This window comes from Dermochelys coriacea, chromosome 1 (genome assembly GCF_009764565.3).
Source record: "Dermochelys coriacea isolate rDerCor1 chromosome 1, rDerCor1.pri.v4, whole genome shotgun sequence".
NCBI classification, from domain to species: Eukaryota; Metazoa; Chordata; order Testudines; family Dermochelyidae; genus Dermochelys; species Dermochelys coriacea.
The window spans coordinates 159778895-159801665 of NC_050068.2; the positions used below are offsets into that span (position 1 = coordinate 159778895).

The 22771-nt window shown below is 39.2% G+C and overlaps 1 protein-coding gene across 1 annotated transcript in view; it reads left to right on the forward strand.

Moving 5' to 3' along the window:
• The window catches only part of DSCAM (DS cell adhesion molecule), a 636299-nt gene that overhangs the window by 363521 nt on the left and 250007 nt on the right, over nucleotides 1-22771 (forward strand). The window contains 1 exon segment of the mRNA XM_038408200.2: nucleotides 18036-18182. Within this exon segment, the coding sequence (XP_038264128.1) occupies nucleotides 18036-18182 (147 nt within the window).

Genomic DNA, 22771 nt, shown 5'->3' on the forward strand with positions numbered 1-22771 from the left:
TGGAGGAAGTTTTTTAAAATTTAATTTTTTTTTATATTTACTCCCATCCTCTGCTCTTCAGTGTACTACATTTTGAACAATATGTTCCCTACACTACAGAAAGAACCCAAGTCAACCAAACTCCAGTAATGGAGTTGCTATATATCTTGTTTCTGAAGTAAATTCTTTAGGGGTGGGGAGGGGTATAGGGTGTCCAGAGGTACACAGTGTAGAATGTTAATACTGGGTATTATGACACAAGCTAACTGGGATGGCATCATAAAGAATTTTAGCAAGAGAAATTGACCTCTTCCTGGGAGATAAAGTCCCTGGGAGAGTCTAAAGAAATAACTATGACCCTAATATATTCTAATGAGGCAGGTGCTTAAGAGGTTGATTTTTTGGAGAATTAGCATAGAATCGGTGGTGTAGCCATGTGGAAAAAACAGGGGGAGTGGAGATAAAAAAAAAAAAGGTGCCACCTCCTGGTACTCACTTGGCAGCGCTCTGGGTCTTCAGCAGCACCTCGGCGTCTGCTCCTTCACTCGCTCCGGTCTTCGGCACTGAAGGACCCCGCCACTGCAATGCTGCTGATATGATAGAATAAATGTCATGTGCCATCTAGCTGTTCAGATTTTACCACATTCATTTTCTTTTTATGAAACTTATTTATGGCTGTTCACATCCCTAACCATTGGCTGCAGAAAATAGAGTTCTCAAATTAAAGTTTAATATCAAGAAAGGGAAGCAAAAATAATTTTAGTCTAAAGCTTATATCTCTACTATTTTTATGCTATCTGGTTTTGAAAACCAGGAAGAGTCTTCTTTTTTTTTTTTTTTTTTTACTTTGCAATCTGGAAGAAATTGCCATTTTTTAAAGTTGTCATAGCAAGTCAAATCATAAAAATTGCAGCATGTTTCTTTTCAAAATTCACTGGGTACATGGCCCCCATATTAAGTGAATTTACCTATAAGAGAGTGTCTGTAGGCTTTGTGTGTGTTTAACTTTTTCCACACTATCTAAAGGAAATTGAATATTCCTATAGGATGAATTTCATGTCTGTGCAGAGAGCTAGCAAACGGGCTATACACCATTTAAAACCATCTTAAGCCCTGGTTTGAGGACTTAAATGAGACTTAACTAGTTCATAGGGTTCATGTTGGTCCTCTGCATGAAGGTAAATTTCACCCATGTTAGCTAATCTCCAAACAATGCACCTTTAAGCATACTCCCCATATGTCATATAAATATAAGAAATGCTCATCTTCTAATCTTTGTATAAAAGTATTGTCAATGAGATAGCAGATAATGTGTCAGAACAATGGAACTGTACCAATGGCACAAACTAAAATACCTAGTACATTTTCCATGTCCCTAGCATTGCCCTCGTTCATACCCTCCCAATCTGCAGAATGGGCCTCAGAATGAGGCCCCCATGTAAGGTTCCCTTCACTAAGGTGCTCCCCTATCATCCTTTCAAGTCTTCGCGCCATACAATGGCTGTGAGGAACACTCCCCAAACTAGCAAATCCTCAGGGAGCTGCAGGAGGCCAAAGCCATCTGTGAGGAAGACATTTGCCTCCACGTTGAATCTGGCTGCAGACAAGACCATGTTTTCTCCCACCAGATTCTTTAATAGCCTCAAGAGTTGGGAAGGGAAAGAATTGCTTTCCAGAATGGATCTGTATGGGTTGTGCAACACATCTTATGTTCAGTAAGGCACTCTTTTACATGTGTGTTCCTTGAAAAGCAGACTGTAAATAAAGGGGAAAATGTTTTGTGACACTCAAAAATTGCAATACTTGGGGGAAAGTTTTGGCAAAGCCTAAAGTACTGCTGTGCTCTTCCATATGTGGTTTAAAAAATGAGAAATAGCATTAGATCATTATATGCTTCTTAAAATAACTCACATCTCAGAAAAGAGAAATAGAGCTAAGTAACACAAGTTGAAATAATTTTTTTCTGATATGTAAAATGAATTCAATTTTAATCCCTAGATACTATTTAAAAAAAAAATCTAAATGCTGTATAGATGGAGGGATATTTAACCGGATTATCTGAAACAAAATATGGAGTCTATCAAAGGGATGTATTTTCCAAATGATTTGATTTTGAGTTCTGCATACAAAGTGGGCAAATGTACACTCAAATGGGAGTCCAAGTGTACTTACACTTCAGTCATTGAAATAGTAATAATATTTAGCAAGTACATAGTGCTTTACATGTTCAAAGTGCAGGCTTGCTGTGCACTGACCTAAACAAAAGAGCAAATAGAAGTTGGCAGGCCCACAGACAGACCATTCAAGTACTAAAGATGAAGGAGGATGATCTTGTGCTTAAAGCACAGGACCGGTAGTCAGGAGATCTAGGTTCAATTCCCAATTCAGCCACAAACTTCCTCTATAACTCTTCACGTTTCTGTGCCTCATTTTCCCCATTGATTTACAAAAATGGGGAGAATCAATATTGCCTCACAGAGATGTTTGGTGGCTTATTTCGTTAGAGTTTCTGAGGTAGTCAGATGCTGTCTAGTGATGAGCACTGGAGAAGTGCAAATACATAAATAAAAGAAATACTTAAATTATTGATTTTTATGCTAAAGGATTTTGTTTGTAATGCATTTCTTTCCATATCCTGCCAGTCCTGAGGGACACAATATTACTGGGTGAAATTCCCCTCTAGGGAAAAAGATCAAGACCTCACTTACATGCTGGTTAAAACTCACTTCCACCCTCTGTCTAGAACAGGGATCGGCAACCTTTGGCATGCAGCCCATCAGGGAAATCCATTGGTGGGGCAGGACAGTTTGTTTAGCTGCAGTGTCTGCAGGTTCGGTTGATTGCAGCTCCCACTGGCCGCAGTTCACGGTTCCAAGCCAATGGGGGCTGCGGGAAGCGGCAGCACATCCCTCAGCCCACACTGCTTATCCCTGGTTTAGAAGTTAAGATGGATTTGAGTGGCTTATAAGCCTTCAGTTGTGGGTGAATGTCACCCATTTTAAATGACTATATTTAGTAAGTGTTTTAATTACTATTTTTAAAACATTCTTTGAATAAATGTTATGTGATTAAAATGTCAGCCTTAAAAAACAATAACATATCATGACAAGAAAAAGTAATCAGAATGTTAAGGTTATATAAAACACCACATCACAACACAATTCATATCTTGTCAGTTTAGTGTGGATTATAGCTATGTTTTGAGAATGTTAAAATGTCAAAGTTAAACTCTCAAAAAATCAAGAAATGACAGTTAGAGTTGCATGCACACCTTAAATCTAACCCCTAGTGCAGATGCATTACGGTCTTTAATCACATACTCAAATATTATTTTTCAATTAATACAATGTAATATAGTTGTTTTTCCCCTATAACCTTACTTATACATGTATGGCATCTTGTATCATTCTTAGTTGCTGAATACCTCATCAAATATTCAGTCTAGGAGGCAGCCTCATTACATCAGAGTAGAAAAGAAATATTTAATTTCATAGTTCAGACTAGCACAGCCACCTCTGCATATTCTCCTATTGTAGTGATCCTGCTGCTGGTACTTCTAATCCTTTAAAGCACTTCTTCAACAAATAGGTTGTCGTTAATACAACTACACACTTTTCTGTGTTGGTACCAGATAAGGAGTCAGCATCTTTCAATGCCAAGAAAAATTATGCTCAGATCCTAAAAGATAGTACTAGCAATGCATAAGGCATTGAGACATTTCCACCAACTGAGGGACACTGCAGAGGTAGAAAGAAACCTTAAAACAGAAAATGTGTGAGAGATGGTCTTATGCTCTACAGTACACTGTGACAGTGCATATGAGTGACCAGAGAAATGTATTCTACCAATATGCTGTAATAGTGTATGAGAGAGAGAGACATTTAATGGGGGGAGGGAGACAAAATATACACTTGATTGCACAGGAAGGACAGTATATGGTTAGTGCTTTGGAGACATTTCCAAAGAACAGTCACACTTTTTATGATCTATTATTTATATTCGTATAATGCCTAGAAATCAGAGTCATGGGCCAGAACCCTGTTCTACAAGGTGCTATACAAACACAGAACAAAAAGATTGTCCCTGCTGCAAATAGCTTACAATATAAGTATACAACAAGAGGCAACAGATGGATATAGTGTAATTGTAGCTATGTCTGTCCCAGAGAGACAAGGTAAGTGAGGTATTATCTTTTATAGGACCAACTTCTGAAGCTAGTCCAATACAAGATATTAGCTCACCCACCTTGTTGGTACAGTTGGAGACAGATAGACAGAGAAGTACAAGGAAACCATGAGAAAATATTGGTCAGCATGATAGGCAGTGGCCTCAGCACCAGAGCAGTCTAACTGTTGCCAAGTGTTTTGGAGGTACCCTGTCAAAGGGGAGTTTTATGAAGGGATTTGAAAGAGTATAATGAGTTGGTTTTTCAGATGTTTACACTGACTACTGCCCAACTGTGGCAGCATGGAGAAAGCACAAAGGTGCTTTTTTGAAACTTTAACAAGTGGGCAGTGGACCAGCCTCAGCTGCACCAAGTTTGCACTACTGTCTTGTTCAGGGAAGTGGAAGGGTGGTTTAGAGCTACAGTTCTCCCCTCCTTTGGGTCCTAGACTAAGCAATGCACAGTTGGACCTAAAGAGCTGGGCCTTGTTGTCCAGAAGCCATTATTTTAATTTAGTCCTATTGACGTCTCTGTTTCTGGTTGAGTTGTTTCCAGGCAAGTGAATACTTCAACGAGTGTTTATCCAATGGATAGCTTATGTTTACTTGCCAAATCAATAAGGGAGAGAAAATAACCCCAGCCCAAACCCCAAATTATTTGATTGGGATTCCCAGATTTGACAAACATAAAGTCAACCATCAGATCAAAATACTAAACTAGAATGCATCAAGTGACATTTTGTCAAATAGAGCATATGCAATAGGTGAATATACTGTGAAACTCTTACAAGATTTTTTTTAGGGGGAGGAAGAGATACTGGGGCAATGTTTTTGATAAGCCTATCCCTCCAGTTTGAGTTGTTTCATTACTTTTGCAGTGACTTGTGAGGTGATCCAAAGCAGTAACTCATCAATGTATTTAAAATATGTGAAACTATTAAACTGCAGCAATTCTAATCAAATGTAGCATAATATTGATTATATACAATTAGTTACGATAAGGCTGCTGCTACTGGCACTAGTAATGCCCTAGGCTATGATTTATGCTAATCATATTGTTTATACCTAAAGTACAATGCATACAAAGTGACTTTGACGGTACAAACCATTAAGTCTGATGCATAAACCTAACCATTGTTCAGTTCAGAAAAAATGCAAGTCCTTCCTTCATATAATGGGTGATGTCTTGCTTGTTCTTAAATCTCCCAGTTGATGGAAAAGGGGATGAATTAGGTTTCCTGGTATCATAGAGTAAAACATTAAGTTTAGCTGTATTGTGCCACTGGTCACCTATAGGCCATATATTTATTAAGGATTCACCAGCAAAAACTTGAAAGAACTGATTTTAATCCTCAAGCAATTCCATACATCACAAGTGAACCCGTTTAATCAAAAGCCGTCTTAAAACTAGATAAAAAGAAAAGGAGTACTTGTGGCACCTTAGAGACTAACAAATTTATTAGAGCATAAGCTTTTGTGAGCTACAGTTCACTTCATCGGATGCATTTGGATGAAGTGAGCTGTAGCTCACGAAAGCTTATGCTCTAATAAATTTGTTAGTCTCTAAGGTGCCACAAGTACTCCTTTTCTTTTTGCGAATACAGACTAACACGGCTGCTACTCTTAAAACTAGATAGTGTTTTAAAACTCAGCTGCTTTCTTTGCCACTGAAAGAGGAAAAGCAGCTGACAAGAGTAACATCTATAAAGGCCTGAATCATCTAAAACTGCAGTATTAAGATTATGACAATTTTCCTTAACATGCTGGAGGATTGACAGCTAACTACTACAGGAGAGATTTGCAACTACCCAGACCAAATGCTCTCAAGGGAGATTTAGAGAAAAGAGACTGTGTATTATGTACATGTTTTGAATCATTTTTATGATCAAACGGCACAAAAATAATTAACATTGACATAACTGAAAATTAACACAATCTTTTTGACAAATGTACATAAAAGTACAATTCAATATTGATCATTTTCTTTTCCCCCTTGAACTACCAATCCCTTAACAGAAAACAAACACATCCTTTTAAAGCCCCAAACATAACATAATACAAGTACAATTATGACTGACAACTGGTAGCAAATATGCCCCTTCTTTTGCAAACTCTAAAACATGAGTGAGAAAGGAAAAAGAAATAAGGAGGAGCATCTCCTTAAATGTTCTGATTTATCTAATGTAACTTTCAGTTTTCTATGGTGCCCATTATCACAGTATCTAAGTATTATATTTAACTTCTTAAAATGATTGAACTGTATACACAATAAGATTATCTATTCATTTTTTCTTACTTATTTTGGTCTTAGCGAGAGACAGTATTATGATACTAGAGTTGAGTCCATATCAACCAAAAGTATGAATTCAAACTCCCCTAAATTTTAGATTGGATTCTGACCACTTCCTGTGGATCTGATTGCAACATGGCTTCAAAACCTAGGAAGGACTCCTGTGCTGATATATATCTTGCCGATGTTAGGGGCTAGCCACTGCTTAGTTGTCAGCATAGCAAACACAGATTCCTACTAAGATTGGAACCACTGCACTTCACTCCCGTGCAGGGCACCAGACATTACTGGTGGCTTTCAGCCTCAAATTGCTCCCTCAAGGTATCCCTAATCCTTGCAGCCCCGTGCTGGGTCCCTCTAATATCCCTGCTCTCTGGCTGTTCAAATTCAGCCTACAGGTGTTGAACCTCCGAGTTCCATGCCTGAGTGAATCATTCACCCTCCCTTCACAAATGTTATGGAGGGTACAGCATGCGGATATCGGCCAGGTCCAGCTTCCCATACAGAGAGTGCCTGCGGCCCTTTAGATGGCCGAAAGCACACTCCACAGTCATTCTGCACTGGCTCAGCCTGTTGTTGAACCGCTCCTTGCTGCTGTCAAGGCTCCCCATGAGAGTTTCATGAGCCACGGCAATAAAGGGTAAGCGGGGTCTCCAAGGATCACAGTGGGCATTTAGACTTCCCCTACGGTGATCTTCTGGTCTGGGAAGAAAGTCCCAGCTTGCAGCTTCCTGAACAGGCCAGTGTTCCGAAAGATGCGTGTGTCATGCACCTTTCCAGGCCAGCCTGCATTAATGTCAATGAAATGCCCACGGTGATCCACAAGCTCCTGGAGAACCACAGAGAAATACCCCTTCTGATTAATGTACTTGCAGGCTAGGTGGGCTGGTGCCAGAATTGGAATATGTATACCATCTATCGCCCCTCCACAGTTAGGGAAACCCATTTGTGCAAAGCCAGCCACAATGTCATGTCTGTGACATTTGAAAGATATCACAACTTATTTTTCCCCCAGCAAGAAGGAGTTATGCCGGCCTAAGGAGCCCAGCAGGGTCCTTGGATATAATCAATCCCCCCTGAAGGGGAGCCAGTGGAGCTCAGAGGGATGCATATTCTTATTTTGGACTTCAGCACAACCTACTGTGAGTGGCATCTTGTTTTGATGACTCACATGGATACAACATATTTTGTGAGTGGATCCTGGAAGAGTACCACCACTCTTTTTTTTTTTTTTTTTTTTTTTTTTTTTAACTCAATCTGGTTCATGCATAAGTGTTTGCAGGACTGTGGCTTCAGAGCACTGTTTAAGAATGGCTGTGTCTACCACATTTTACCTGTCTAGAGTGGCAGACTGTTTTGTTCTTTAGAGACTCATGTTTTAGCAATGCTATAAAATGGTGATAAAGGTTATTCTCTAGAATGGCTTTTTTGAGAAATATTCAGGATAGCCATTCTAGATCCTTGCAAGAAAAACTGTTTTCTCATTTGGAAGTGAAGTGAGCTGTAGCTCACGAAAGCTTATGCTCTAATAAATTTGTTAGTCTCTAAGGTGCCACAAGTACTCCTTTTCTTTGTACAATTGATAAAAGTTTTTAGTTGTGCTATTTTATCATTTAGCATCTGATTAAAGGAACCATCTGTTCTTTTAATTTCTGTTAACCCAATTTAGGCTGCAATAATATGAAATCATAATATGTTTCCTAAAAAGTGAAAGTCAAATATTTTTTATTACTCCTTCTTGAGAATAACATTACCCCTTATTTCAAAGACTAACACTGTGGCTGCCAGAAAGGGGGAAATAAATAATGTTTTTTTAAAAAAAAATACCCTTGAAAGCAAGCTAAAAGGATAATTAATGTTCGAGTCTTAAAATATGCTCATTTTCATGCAAGAATATTTTACACTAATTCCACAAGAAAGCATTCAAATACTCTTTTATGAATTATACATGAGAAAAATTTCATATTGGAAACCCAAACAGAGTTATCTTAACTTTATTACCAAGACCTGTAAAATTTTATTTTACTCTTCGATGTTATCCAGTCTAATGGATGGCATAAAAACCTTACGTAAGAGCAATTTCATATTGTTAATGTGGCCTCTCATCACTTAGAGAAATTAATACAAGATTTGCCAATGCAGCTAAATTTTAATGAAGTCACTGGGTTATTTAGAGCAGTAGGCAGCAGTTAGTAAAATAGGAGCCGCACTTCTCTAGATGCCATCCAGGAGGTTTAAAGGGAGACAGTTCAGGTTGGCAGCCTCTACTTGGCCTATTTTCTCTCCATCTATTTCTTTGCAATATTAATTTTTTATTTGTTTCCTCAGATTAAATGCTTCAGTAATGTCTCCTATATAAATACAAATTGAATGTTATTCACAATCGATGGAAAGTAATTTGATTAAGAAAACTAAAATGGTTGCTGGTAAAGTTTGCAGATGGCACAGAAGTTGGTGCAGTTGTAAATAATGATAAGGATTAGGTCAATTGTAGAGTGTGATCTGGATCATTTGATAAACTGGTCTCATTTGAACAGCACGTGTTTTAATACAGCTAGATGCAAGGTCTAGGAACAAAGACTATATGTCATAATTTCATGGAGTTTAAGGCCAGAAGGGATCATTAGATCATCTAGTCTGATCTCCTGTATATTACAGGCCATTAATTTTCCCTATATATCCCTATACGGAGCCATATGACTTTAGTTGGACTAAAGCATTTCAGTCCCCAGAAGACTGAACTATTGTGTGCCACAGAAAGAGAACAGGAGAGTGTCAGGTGCCACCAATGCCCAAGGCCCATGCAGGATGTGAGGAGCTGTATTCTGGAAAGCACTCTGAAAAGGACATCAGAGGTTATGGTGAATAATCAACATGAGTTACTGTGGCTAGAAAATCTAACATGGTTTTTGGATGCATAACCAAGGGAATATCAAGTAGGAGTATGGAGAGGGGGTATTACCTCTGCATACAGCATTTCTGAGACCACTGCTGAAATATTGTGTCCAGTTCCGGGGTGTGAACTTAAAAAGGCTGTTGAAAAACTGGGAAGGGTTCAGAAAAAAGCTGCAAAAATGATTCAGCGTCTGAAAGATCCACTTTACAATGAAAGATTTGGAGGGTCAATCTATTTAGCTTATCACAAAGAAGGTTAAGAGGTAACTTCACCATGGTCTGTAAGTACGTACATGAGGAGAATATTTCTAATAATAGAGGAGCTCTTTAATCTAACAGACAATGCCTGCCAATATCAAATAGCTGGGAGCTGAAGTTAGGCTAATTCAGACCATATATAACATATAAACTTTTAACAGTGATGGCAATTAGTCATTGGAATAATTTACCTTGTGGTTGTAGTGGTTTCTCCATGGAAGTCTATAATCAAGATTTATGTCTTTCTAAAAAAGTATGCTCTAGCCCAACCTCAAGGTATGGACTTCATATAGGAATTACTGTGTTAGTAGAGGATTATAATAGTTTCCTTCAGGCCTTAAAATCTATGAATCCACAAATTATTCATCTTCATACTGAGGTGAAGTTGTACAGTGGAGACAGCTGAAGACTGGGGGCCTGGACTCCTGGTTCTGTTCCCATCTTTTCCACTGACTCTTGTGATATTTGGCAAGTCCCTGGTTAATCTGTGTGACTCGGTTAACCCATCTGTAAAACAGTTATAATGATAATATTAGTAATAACACTTGCCTACCTCAGAATTGTGTTCTGAAGAGTAATCAGTGTTTGTAATATGCTTTGAGGTCCTTGAATGAAAGACACTATATGCAAATGATGGGCCTGATTTTCAGAGGTGCTGAGCACTGAAAACTGCAATTGAAGTTAATAGGAGCTGCAAGTACTCAGCATCCCTGAAAATCAGGCTCTAAAATTATTATAATTATCAAGTTTCCAAGGGATTATTACATTCAATAGCAAGGAAAAATAAATGTAAATTATTCAATATATTTTGACAGTGTTCTTTTATTAATTGGGATGAAGGTGATTTCTCTGCCTCCCTCCCTCCCTTCAAGCCTGCTAACAGCAAACAAACAAAAAGCTTAAATTTCTCCAAAAGGATGCATCTTTAAAAAAATTCTTGTTTAGCATATTAAATAGGTAAATAAAAAAAATTGATTTTGCTAGAGCAAAACCAAGAGTGATTAAATTAAATATGCCTGGAGAACAGAACACTCCCCAAGATCAACAGTGTAATAAATGCATGTCGTTCCCCATCCTGGTGCTTTTCTAAATACTTTTGAAGTATAGTACACAGAATGCTCAACACTTAGGCTTTGTTGCAGCTGACAGCCTGTCGGCTTTAATGAAAATGCTCTCCATTTAGAAGGTGACAGAAATTACATACATTTTCCTTTTTATTTTTTGTCCTCTTTTATGTCTAGCTTTTTTATGGTTTAAAGGAGTTGGTTATAAAAGTAAAGGAGTACCCGTGGCACCTTAGAGACTAACAAATTTATTAGAGCATAAGCTTTTGTGAGCTACAGCTCACTTCATCGGATGCATTTGGTGGAAAAAGCGTTACATAAGTATGTAAAATATATTAAGAAAAAGAGGAAGAGAAATGCTTTAACCTTGTAATTATACACAGTCTGTGTTGGTGAGAAATGTATACTGTGTCATAAATCTGACAGATGGCAATAGCTCCTTATTTTTAGTCATGTTTAAAGAGGGTGAGGCAAAAATTCCTCAACGTAGTAAGTAAAGGTTTTATTTAACAACTCCGTTTCTTGTATCTGATTGTGATATCATTTAAACCGTGTTAATATCAGGTGTACATTCAAAGAGGCGAGCCCATATACATGGGGCTAAGACTAGAAGAAGATTACATGTACACCAATAACTATATTTCAAAATAATTGTGTTTAACACATTACTTGGATAATGATCATTTACAAATTCTTAGCTATGCAGAGACATAATGTGATGTTTCTCTAGCTTTCAGACAGGCTTTTTAAAAAATAAGACCAAATTTGACTGGCATGTGTACGTAGGCGCATGTGAGAACTTTTGGAAGCTGTAGTAGGGCAAAGAAGGCTCAACCAACAACATGCAGAGGTGCAAAGGTGGAGTGTCTGGGAGTGGCTTACATATCCATTCATATATGTCCCTTAGAACAATAAGCAGTATACATAGGTCACAACATAAGATTCCTTTTTCTGTATTGGTAGGAATAATATGCATTAGGTGGGAGATGCTGAGGGAATTCAACTTTTAAACCCAAATATATGCAAAGACTTTGGCATCTGTGTAACTTTATGCATGAGAAATCTCACAGTGGCTTAAATTTTGCAGGACTGGAGCTTTACTTAGATTCATAGATACTAAGGTCAGAAGGGACCATTCTGATCATCTAGTCCGACCTCCTGCACAGCGCAGGCCACAGAATCTCACCCACCCACTCCTACAGAAAACCTCACCTATGTCTGAGCTATTGAAGTCCTTAAATCATGGTTCAAAGACTTCAAGGAGCAGAGAAGCCTCCCTCAAGTCACGCATGCCCCATGCTACAGAGGAAGGCGAAAAACCTCCAGGGCCTCTCCAATCTGCCCTGGAGGAAAATTCCTTCCTGATCCCAAATATGGCGATCAGCTAAACCCTGAGCATATGAGCAAGATTCACCGGCCAGATACCCAGGAAAGAATTTTCTGTAGTAACTCAGATCTTAGTAAAGATACTATTGCAATCAGAATCGGTCAATACTGGAGAGGGGGACATGGATTAGCGTTCACAATGCACTCCTTGTCAGTACCCAGCCCAAGCCAGGGAAGCTAGTGATCCAACCAGCTGACCAAATTTGGTGATGAATCCTGGTCATGTGCCACCTGAGGTACGTTGTGCCTATGCTAAGAAGAAGAAATACAGGAGATAGTGATGTAGGGCACTTTTAGGTTTTTTGGCCATTTGCACATGCAATTACATTATTTTCATACATGGTTGGGTAAATGAGATAATTAAGACCATATCTGTACATTTAAATTACTTAAAATTCATTCTCTTCAAGTGTGATCATTAGGCTTAAGAGTTAGCCCCAACTGAGATTAATGAGGACAGCTCACATCTCTTGGAGTGATCATGTCAGCCTGCCTGCAGTCAGAGGAAAACATCTGTGCATTGGTTACGTGGTTCACATCATGAGGATTTCTTTGCAAAAAAAAAATATAAACTTTTTTTTAAAAAATAAAAGTCTAGATTCTACAGACATGTTGGTCGGATACCTCAGAAGTTCTGGACTGGGACTGTGGGCTGGGTTTTTGGCATGACATGGCAAGCGTCCTTTTCAGCACAGATGTTGGAATCTTTACAAAGTAAAATGTATGAAAATGCTGCTATCATAAAAATAAAGGGAAGGGTAAACACCTTTTAAAATCCCTCCTGGCTAGAGGAAAAACACTTTCACCTGTAAAGGGTTAAGAAGCTAGGATAACCTCGCTGACACCTGACCACAATGACCAATGAGGAGACAAGATACTTTCAAAGCTGGAGGGAGGGAGAAACAAAGGGTCTGTCTGTCTGGGTGATGCTTTTGCCAGGGACAGAACAGGAATGGAGTTTTAGAATTTAATAAGTAATCTAGCTAGATATGCGTTAGATTATGATTTCTTTAAATGGCTGAGAAAATTAAGCTGTGCTGAATAGAATGGATATTCCTGTCTTTGTGTCTTTTTTGTAACTTAAGGTTTTGCGTAGAGGGATTCTCTATGTTTTGAATCTAATTACCCTGTAAGGTATTTACCATCCTGATTTTACAGAGGTGATTCTTTTTACCTTTTCTTATATTAAAATTCTTCTTGTAAGAAATTGAATGTTTTTTTCATTGTTCTTAAGATCCAAAGGTTTGGGTCTGTGGTCACCTATGCAAATTGGTGAGAATTTTTATCAAGCATTCCTCATGCAGGAGGGTGCAAGGTTTTGATGAGGATTTTGGGAGGAAAGACGTGTCCAAACAACACTTTCCCAGTAACCAGTCAAACGTTTGGTGGTGGCAGTGGAAGTCCCAGGGCAAAGGGTAAAATAGTTTGTACCTTGGGGAAGTTTTAACCTAAGCTGGTAAAAGTAAACTTAGGAGGTTTTCATGCAGGTCCCCACATCTGTACCCTAGAGTTCAGAGTGGAGAAGGAACCTTGACAGCTGCACAGAAGTTAGGTGGCCAAATGATGAGTAAGTGGCAGAGGAGAGTGGATTGCATAGTTGTCTGAGTGTGTATAGGTTGTAAATGCCATGAAAAGGGAAGGTTACTTGGCCTGGTGCAAGGATGTATAATGAAGACTAATATGGTGAAACTAAGGAACATAAATTTTTCACTGAATATCACATAGAATCAGGATTGGAAGGGACCTCAGGAGGTCATCTAGTCCAACCCCCTGCTCAAAGCAGGACCAATCCCCAATTTTTGCCCCAGATCCCTAAATGGTCCCCTCAAGGATTGAACTCACAACCCTGGGTTTAGCAGGCCAATGCTTGAACCACTAAGCTAATATCAGTGAAACACCATGAAACAGCCTTCTAAAGAAGTGATAGAAGCCCCATCACTGGAGCCATTTAAAAGTAGACTGTACAAATCATTAGAAAATGTAATGTAGAGAGCAAGCATATACCAGCTAGTGAATGCCCTAGATGATCTAATAGATACTTTCAATCTCTAATTTCTGTGTTTTCACCCGTTGCAAGGTTTGACAGTAAAATTTGTCACTGCTGTATGAAGAGTAACATACACAGCCAAAGAATCCCTGTTTGGCTAAGCACTACTCCTGGAAAGAGCTCGTAGTCATACAAGTAACCTCTTACGTAAAAGGAGTGGTGGTGACCATTCTTATTGAGTTAGTTATGCATTATTAGATCGACTACACCATTTTCTCCAAACATTGTAATTAAAGATATTCCAATATTTTAAAATACAAATACTGATTTTTTCCTTGTGAGATTTACATTGTATATTTTAGCCATAATTGTACTGCTCTGAAATACTATCTCCCAGGAGGTAGTATCTAACTTCCACTATGCTAAGAAGCCTGTTTTGTTTCAAAGTAATTTGGGCTGAAACACAAACCCTGTGCATTTCAGTAATTACAATTTTCAAGACAATGGTCCTTGGAAAGTCAAAAAACAACAACAACAAAAAAAGCAGCATCTAAAGGTAAACACTTCATGTTTTAGGTTTGAATGTACTCCTAGAGTACCTCCACAGATATACTATGGCTGAAAAGCCTTTTCCCCTCGCTCTCCCTATGACATCTGTCCCATGTCTACCACATCTGCTCAGGTTGGACCCTGAGCTCTGCATTTGATCCAAAGTGAGCAGGAGCTCAATATCCTGTATATTTATGTTTTGACAGGAGTTCAGTATAATAGTTTAACATCTTTTGCAAAAATGAGGAAAAATAATAGATTCAAAGTTCAGCCTAACCCTGCTTCCACTGAAATAATTGGCAAATATTGCATAGACTTGAAAGGAAGCAGGATCAGGCCAAGCCAGTGTCATATCTGAGGTTATTTTATCATTCAGCACCTAACGTGAGAAAGAAAGGTTGTCTAAAGTTGTTTTAGCACACTGTGCCCTATTCCAAAGGTAGTCTGTGCTATGGTTTTAAATGAATTTCTACAAATCCTTTTAGATCACTGCTTAAATGGGATGGCTCAAGTAATTGTCCTCCCCACAAATACCATTTTATTTTGATTCACTGATTCTTAGAAGTGCTTATATCTTGACACTTTTGTGTCTAAATGCCCTTCATATTGTTAATCACAGACAAAGCTGTACATAAACCCATGTCTGGTTAAAAGGAAATGCTTCTCACATCCATGTTATTGAATATTGGTTTATAACTTGTCATCCCTGTATATTTTCCACCATAATTTGGGGAGTAGGATATATTTTTCAATATGCATGTACAAATATTCTCATTGTAAGAGTTATCAAACACCAGGAGAACAATAGTGCACTTAATATTGCTATGTCCTGTTTATCTCTTACTTTTATTAAGTGCAGTCATATGTAGGGCTAAATTGCCAGATGGGTCTTCAGAGGAAGTAGGGTGGGTCTTCTTATGAGTATAAAAACTTGCACTGCATTCAAATTACAATGCTAGTTACAAAATGATAGATAATGTTACCAGAAAAACAATTCTATATATTTTCTTTTTATCCTGTCTCTCTTAATTCCCATTTACTCTAATGGAAAAACTTGGTAAAACCTATTCTTTCCCTGAAAGATTTATTTATTGATTGATTAATATTCCAGCAATGTCTGGAGGCACCAAACGAGATCAGGTTTCCCTTGTGCTAGGCACTATACATATGCAAAGTAGGATATAGTCCCTGTCCACAAAAGCTTATGATCTAAAGAGGCAAGGTAGACAAAAAGTGGAAGAAAGAGAGGATTATCACCATTTTGTGGATGGGGAATTGAGGCACAGATAGATTAAGTGGTTTGTCCATGCTCATATAGGAAATCTAGGATAGAGCTGAGAACTGAAGTGAGATCACTAGTCTCCTTACCCACAAGACCAAATTTTGTTCATTTTTATTAGACAGTGTTCCCTTCATCAATATAACTAGCTCTTCATTGTCCATGATTCTTATGGTGTACAGGACAACATTGCTTCTCCTTGTTTATTTCTAGTAATTGTTGTTCACGTTATCAATTAGACCAACAAAACATGGAGAACAGAGCTTGTTCATTATTCTGTGTTCCCTTTATTGGCTGCCTGCCTGGTTCTGTTAGCACAGCAAATAAATAAATACATAAACAAAAATTATAAAAACTTGTATACAAAGAAGAATGGATTAAAAAGAAATGTAAATAAATATAGTCACATATTATATGTAGATGCATAGACTTTAAGGCCAGAAGGGACCATCATGATCATCTAATCTGACATCCTGCACATTGCAGGCCACAGAATTTTTCCTACCTACTCCTGTAGTAGGCCCATAACCTCTGGCTGAGTTACTGAAGTCCTCAAATCTTGATGTAGAGATTTCAATTTACAGAGAATCCACCATTTACTCTACTTCAAATCAGCAAGGACCTATGCCCCATGTAACAGAGGAAGGCAAAAAAAATCCAGGTTCTCTGCCAATCTGACCTAAGGGAAAATTCCTTCCCATCCCTGTGCATGTGGGCAAGACCTACCAGACATCTGCGAAATAATTTTTCATTGTAACTCATCTCATCCTCATCTAATATCCCACCTCCAGCCATTGGAGACGTTTGCTAGTAGCAGTTGTGGATTGGGCCATATGCCATTGTAGGCGACCTCAGCATACCATCCCCTCCATAAATTAATACCAAATGCAAGTGATTGTTTATAATATAATATTTTAAAAATTAATTGGAGAAGACTTTCCACCACATTTTGACAATTTTAAGGGACCGTGGGTCAAATGATGGAGCAGAACAATTCATCCTGTCCCTTTTTAAAGAGAAACCTCTGCTGGGCTTACTTTCTTCTTGAAATTAGACTTTGCTTCTAAAATTTTAAGAATACTGCTGTTTTGTTGTTGTTGTTTTAAAATCTTTGGTTATTTGAACTTGAAAGCATTTCCCTTTTCTTGTTCTAGTTTATCTGAGCTCTTAATTTAGGCTCAAAGCCCAGGAGTCTCCCATTGCAATAACTCTTCAAGTCATCTGAGGGTAGCTTTGCTGTCTTTGTTTTCTGTTCTGAGGTCACACTTTAAAGAGATGAGTGGCAGGGCCTTCTCTGTTCAGGGTCCCAGTCTTTTTCCAGATATGTCTCTCCTGCTGGAGATGTTTCCAGATCTTTGCAAGTTTCTGTCTAACCTCGTTAGTCTCCCTTTTCCTCACAATCTTATTTGAAAAATTTCTGTTTTCTGGTGCTTCTGAACAATGAGACCAGTTTGGTCTTAATCTAGGCTCAAAGCCCAGGAGTCTCCCATTGCAATAACCCTTCAAGTCATCTGAGGGTAGCTTTTCTGTCTTTGTTTTCTGTTCTGAGGTCACACTTTAAAGAGACGAGTGGCAGGGCCTTCTCGGTTCAGGGTCCCAGTCTTTTTCCAGATATGTCTCTCCCGCTGGAGATGTTTCCAGATCTTTGCAAGTTTCTCTCTAACCTCATTAGTCTCCCTTTTCCTCACAATCTTATTTGAAAAATTTCTGTTTTCTGGTGCTTCTGAACAATGAGACCAGTTTGGTTTAATATTATTTTATTATGCATATCCTCCCAGATAATTATTCTAATGTATATCATTCCTCAGGTAAATTACTAGCATAAAATAATACTCTTTGACATTTAAAGTAGTTGGCTCAAATTCTATATTAGCCAATTCACTCCTATATTTTATTTAAAACACCTCTCTGGTATTCGGTGTTGTAATGATTATGAATTAATGATATCATTCTTTTATATTTATATGTCAAACCTTTCATATATGTTCTCATAATTGTATACGAAATCCACCTGAATTAATTTCAAGATAGGCATTCTTAAATGAACACTTTGTAAAATATAAGATTTGCAACACATTATCTCTAGACTCTTATGAGGAAAACATCTATTTTTTACCTCAGAAGACAAAAGAATAATAAAAATCTTCAGGGGTTTTGAACACTGTAAACTCTTGTGCCTTTCAGGATCTAGATTTCTCGTCACATCCACGGGAGCCTTGTATATTGTAGATGTACAGAATGAAGATGGATTGTATAACTACCGATGTATCACGCGGCACAGATACACTGGAGAAACAAGACAGAGCAACAGCGCAAGACTTTTTGTATCAGGTACTTTGGAATTTCTTAAACTCTGTATAGTACATATTTCTCTTTCTATCATACTGAACGGATAAAGCAGGAACTACTGGTACTAATAATCATTTGTCTAGCAAAGTAAATGCACATATACGTAGATAAGACTCTACAGTACTTTTCCTGTAGAAGTGAAACATTATAAATTTAAGTAGCCTTTTCTCTTTTTTTTCCCCCACTCAATTATGTATTTTCTGTTATATCATATGTGGAAAATACTGTCCATAATGCTATAATGTAAATTATCCCCTCAAAATATTGAAGCTTCAGGTCCAAGGCTACACAGCAATTGCTCCTCAGAACTGGGATAAAAACGCAGGAGTTCCTGGCTCTTAATGAAATTCCACCTTCCTGTATCTTGGTAATTAAATATACATGACTCTACCATTTGAAAAAGAGGTAGGGCAGTAAAATTTGTCCAGGGATTTGGCTGAATTATGCAAACAAATGTGCATGTCCAAAAAAGGAAGCTATTTTCAAAATTGAACATGCAAGCTGCTTAAAAAAACAAATGCTTCTCCCAATCTTAATACAGGGAACCGTGAGGGAGCTGAGAGTGAGGATAGAAGGCAATGGCTGTTGGGACTGGGATTTAGTGCCACAGCATAGGATTAGAACTGCCACTTACAAACAGAGGCCTTGAAGGGATCTTCTGCGTCACTGAATCCAGTCCCCTGCTATTGCAGGCAACCCTGCCATGTAATCCCATTCATAAATGTAACAAATTCCATTTTAAAACCAGTTAGGTTTCTTGCCCCCCACTACTTCTACTGGAAGGCTGTTCCAAAACCTCCCTCCTCTGATGGTTAATGGGTGTGTGTGTGTGAATGTCTTTGTACATGTCTGTTTCTGTATCCAAAAATCATTACACATCTGCAAAATCAGCTGCTTTTGTGCCCTAGATTATAAGTGCACAGCATCTCCCCGTCCCAGCCCCCCAAGAGGCTATCCTTCCTGTATGATGCATATGGCATGGGTTATAACTAGGGTTTCTGGGTTTTTTTTAATTTATTTAATTAATTGATAAACACTGATAAACCACCCTTATATATCTCATTTTTTAAAAAAAGAAAGAAATTTGGTGTTTATCCAATAAACATACTAGACATGGTTATTTATATCTAAGGCAGTGGTTCCCAAACTTGTTCCGCCGCTTGTGCAGGGAAAGTCCCTGCTGGCTTGGACCAGTTTGTTTACCTGTCGCGTCCTCAGGGTCAGCCTATCGCAGCTGCCGAACCTGTGAATGTGGCCGGTAAACAAACCAGCTCGGCCCGCCAGGGCTTTCCCTGCACAAGCGGCGGAACAAGTTTGGAAACCACTGATCTAAGGGTTTGTCTACACAGAGCAGTAATGCAGATTACAGGGCTATGATTTCTAAAGTGCATTAATGTGGTGTGCATTAATTAGTCAGTATATACCTGGCAGGTGCTCACTAAAGATTCCCTGGTGTGCTTTAACGTAGTGCTGTCTGAAACAGTGCTACATTAAAGCATGCTAGAGAATATTACAAAGAGATTACTCATTACAAAAAGCCCACCAGCCCCTGATTTTTGGACATCCACATAAAACTCAAAAATTGCTAAAAATAAATTCTGAAAAATGAAATTAATAAACTTTGAAAAACAGAAGCCCTAATTATGGCATTGCAGCAGGGGGAGGGATAGCTCAGTGGTTTGAGCACTGGCCTGCTAAACCCAGGGTTGTGAGTTCAGTCCTTGAGGGGGCCATTTAGGGATCTGGGGCAAAAGTTGGGGATTGGTCCCGCTTTGAGCAGGGAGTTGGACTAGATGATCTCCTGAGGTCCCTTCCAACCCTGATAGTCTATGATTCTGTGATAATTACCTGTTTTCACCATCAAACAGCTGTTATATGGCCATAGCCCTGCAGATCATTCTGGGTATAGCAACTGTCACAAGCCAACAACTGAAGGACTCATTCTCCTTCCCTGGGATTAATCCTTTATCAGGAAAATCTGGTGATTAAATCCACAAATCCCCACTTCTTGCAGCTTGCCAACTGTGACTGAGATCTTAGGTCACAAAGACTTGCAAAAGAATCAGACCTACTGTTCCCCTTTCTTCTTGTCTAATGATTGTTCAGCCCCTTTGAAAATATAAATCAGTATGTAAATGCTAAATATTATTTCATTATACAATCCAGAAGTATTTCACTATTCAAGTCCTGCTATTTCTACTATGTCCCATGTGGTTGAAACACTCACCTGTACTTTTTCCAGCCAGATGAGGAAATATAAGTCCAGCACAATGGTCTGTCTAGTTATCCCAGATATTTGGTCTTAACAGTAAAAGTTGATTTCCATCCTTCCCATTCAGCCCTGAAATATATTCCCACTCCCTCATGCAATCAAGCTAAACCTGAACCAGTGATATTCTATAATCAAGCCATTATCTTGACCAGCAAAGGAGGGTTTCTACCCTAGTTGTTTCCTGGAACAAGGAGGAGAGAGGGCTTTCTGCCTGTTCCATCATTTATGCTTTTTTTGAGCAGCCCAGAGGACATAGCCCTACACGGAGTTCACTTTCCTGCCCAATTCCACACACAGTCATTGTGGGAAGTCTGGTGCATCCTAATGTACACTACCTTAACTTCAGCATTTGGGGTTTTTAAAGTAGTGAGTTTTACACCCTTGAAAAGTTAACTTCTGCTCTCATTTACACTCATGCACTCCTGCTGAAATCCCTGGGGTTCTATAGGTATAACTAAGAGCTGAATCTGGCTTCATGCACAGAATTCCTCCTCCCAGTGACTTTGTCTTAACAGGACACACACACAAAATCTACAGCTGAACAGTTTCAGACACAATGTTTTGCCTCAATTTTCCATTGTCCTTGTTCACAGCAGACTGCTGAATCACAATATTTTAAAGAGGTTGCTGCAGTTTGTTTCTCATTAGATTTTTGAATCGGGATACAGTGCCTTTTTTTTTTTTTTTTTAAAAAAAAGATCAGGGTTGGAAGGGACCTCAGGAGGTCATCTGGTCCAACCCCCTGCTCAAAGCAGGACCAATCCCCAATTTTTGCTACAGATCCCTAAATGGCCCCCTTAAGGATTGAACTCACAACCCTGGGTTTAGCAGGCCAATGCTCAAACCACTGAGTTATCCCTCTCCCCTAAAGGAAGTGCTAAAGGAGTTGGCAGATGTGAGTGCAGAGCCAGTGGCCATTATCTTTGAAAACTCATGGCGATCGGGGGAGGTCCCAGACGACTGGAAAAGGCTAATGTAGTGCCCATCTTTAAAAAAGGGAAGAAGGAGGATCCAGAAGCTACAGGCCAGTCAGCTTCACCTCAGTCCCTGGAAAAATCATGGAGCAGGACCTCAAGGAATCAATTCTGAAGCACTTAGAGGAGAGGAAAGTGATCAGGAACAGTCAGCATTGATTCACCAAGGGCAAATCTTGCCTGACTAATCTAATTGCCTTCTATGACGAAATAAGTGGATGAGGGGGAAACAGTGGACATGTTATTCCCTGACTTTAGCATAGCTTTTGACACAGTCTCCCACAGTATTCTTGCCAGCAAGTTAAAGAAGTATGGGCTGGATGACTGGACTATAAGGTGGATAGAAAGCTGGCTAGATTGTCAGGCTCAACAGGTAGTGATCAATGGCTCCATGTCTAGCTGGCAGCCTGTATCAAGTGGAGTGCCCCAAGAGTCGGTCTTGGGGCTGGTTTTGTTCAATATCTTTGTTAATGATCTGGCGGATGGCGTGAAGTGCACCCTCAGCAAGTTTGAAGATGACACTAAACTGGGAGGAGAGGTTGATATGCTGGAGGGTAGGGATAGGATACAGAGGGACCTAGACAAATTAGAGGATGGGGCCAAAAGAAATCTGATGAGGTTCAACAAGGACAAGTGCAGAGTCCTGCATTTAGGACGGAAGAATCCCATGCACTGCTACAGACTAGGGACCGAATGGCTAGGCCGCAGTTCTGCAGAAAAGGACCTGGGGTTACAGTGGACGAGAAGCTGGATATGAGTCAACAGTGTGCCCTTGTTGCTAAGAAGCTAATGGCATTTTGGGATGTATAAGTAGGGGCATTGCCTGCAGATCGAGGGACGTGATCGTTCCCCTCTATTCGACATTGGTGAGGCCTCATCTGGAGTACTGTGTCCAGTTTTGGGCCCCACACCACAAGAAGGATGTGGAAAAATTGGAAAGAGTCCACCGGAGGGCAACAAAAATGATTAGGGGTCTGGAACACATGACTTATGAGGAGCGGCTGAGGGAACTGGGATTGTTTAGTCTGCAGAAGAGAAGAATGAGGGGGGATTTGATAGCTGCTTTCAACTAACTGAAAGGGGATTCCAAAGAGGATGCATCAGTGGTAGCAGATTATAGAACGAGGAGTAATGGTCTCAAGTTGCAGTGGGGGAGGTTTAAGTTGGATATTAGGAAAAACTTTTTCACTAGGAGGGTGGTGAATCACTGGAAAGCGTTACCTAGGGAAGTGGTGGACTCTCCTTCCTTTTGAAGTTTTTAAGGTTAGGCTTGATAAAGCCCTTGCTGGGATGATTTAGTTGGGGATTGGTCCTGCTTTGAGCAG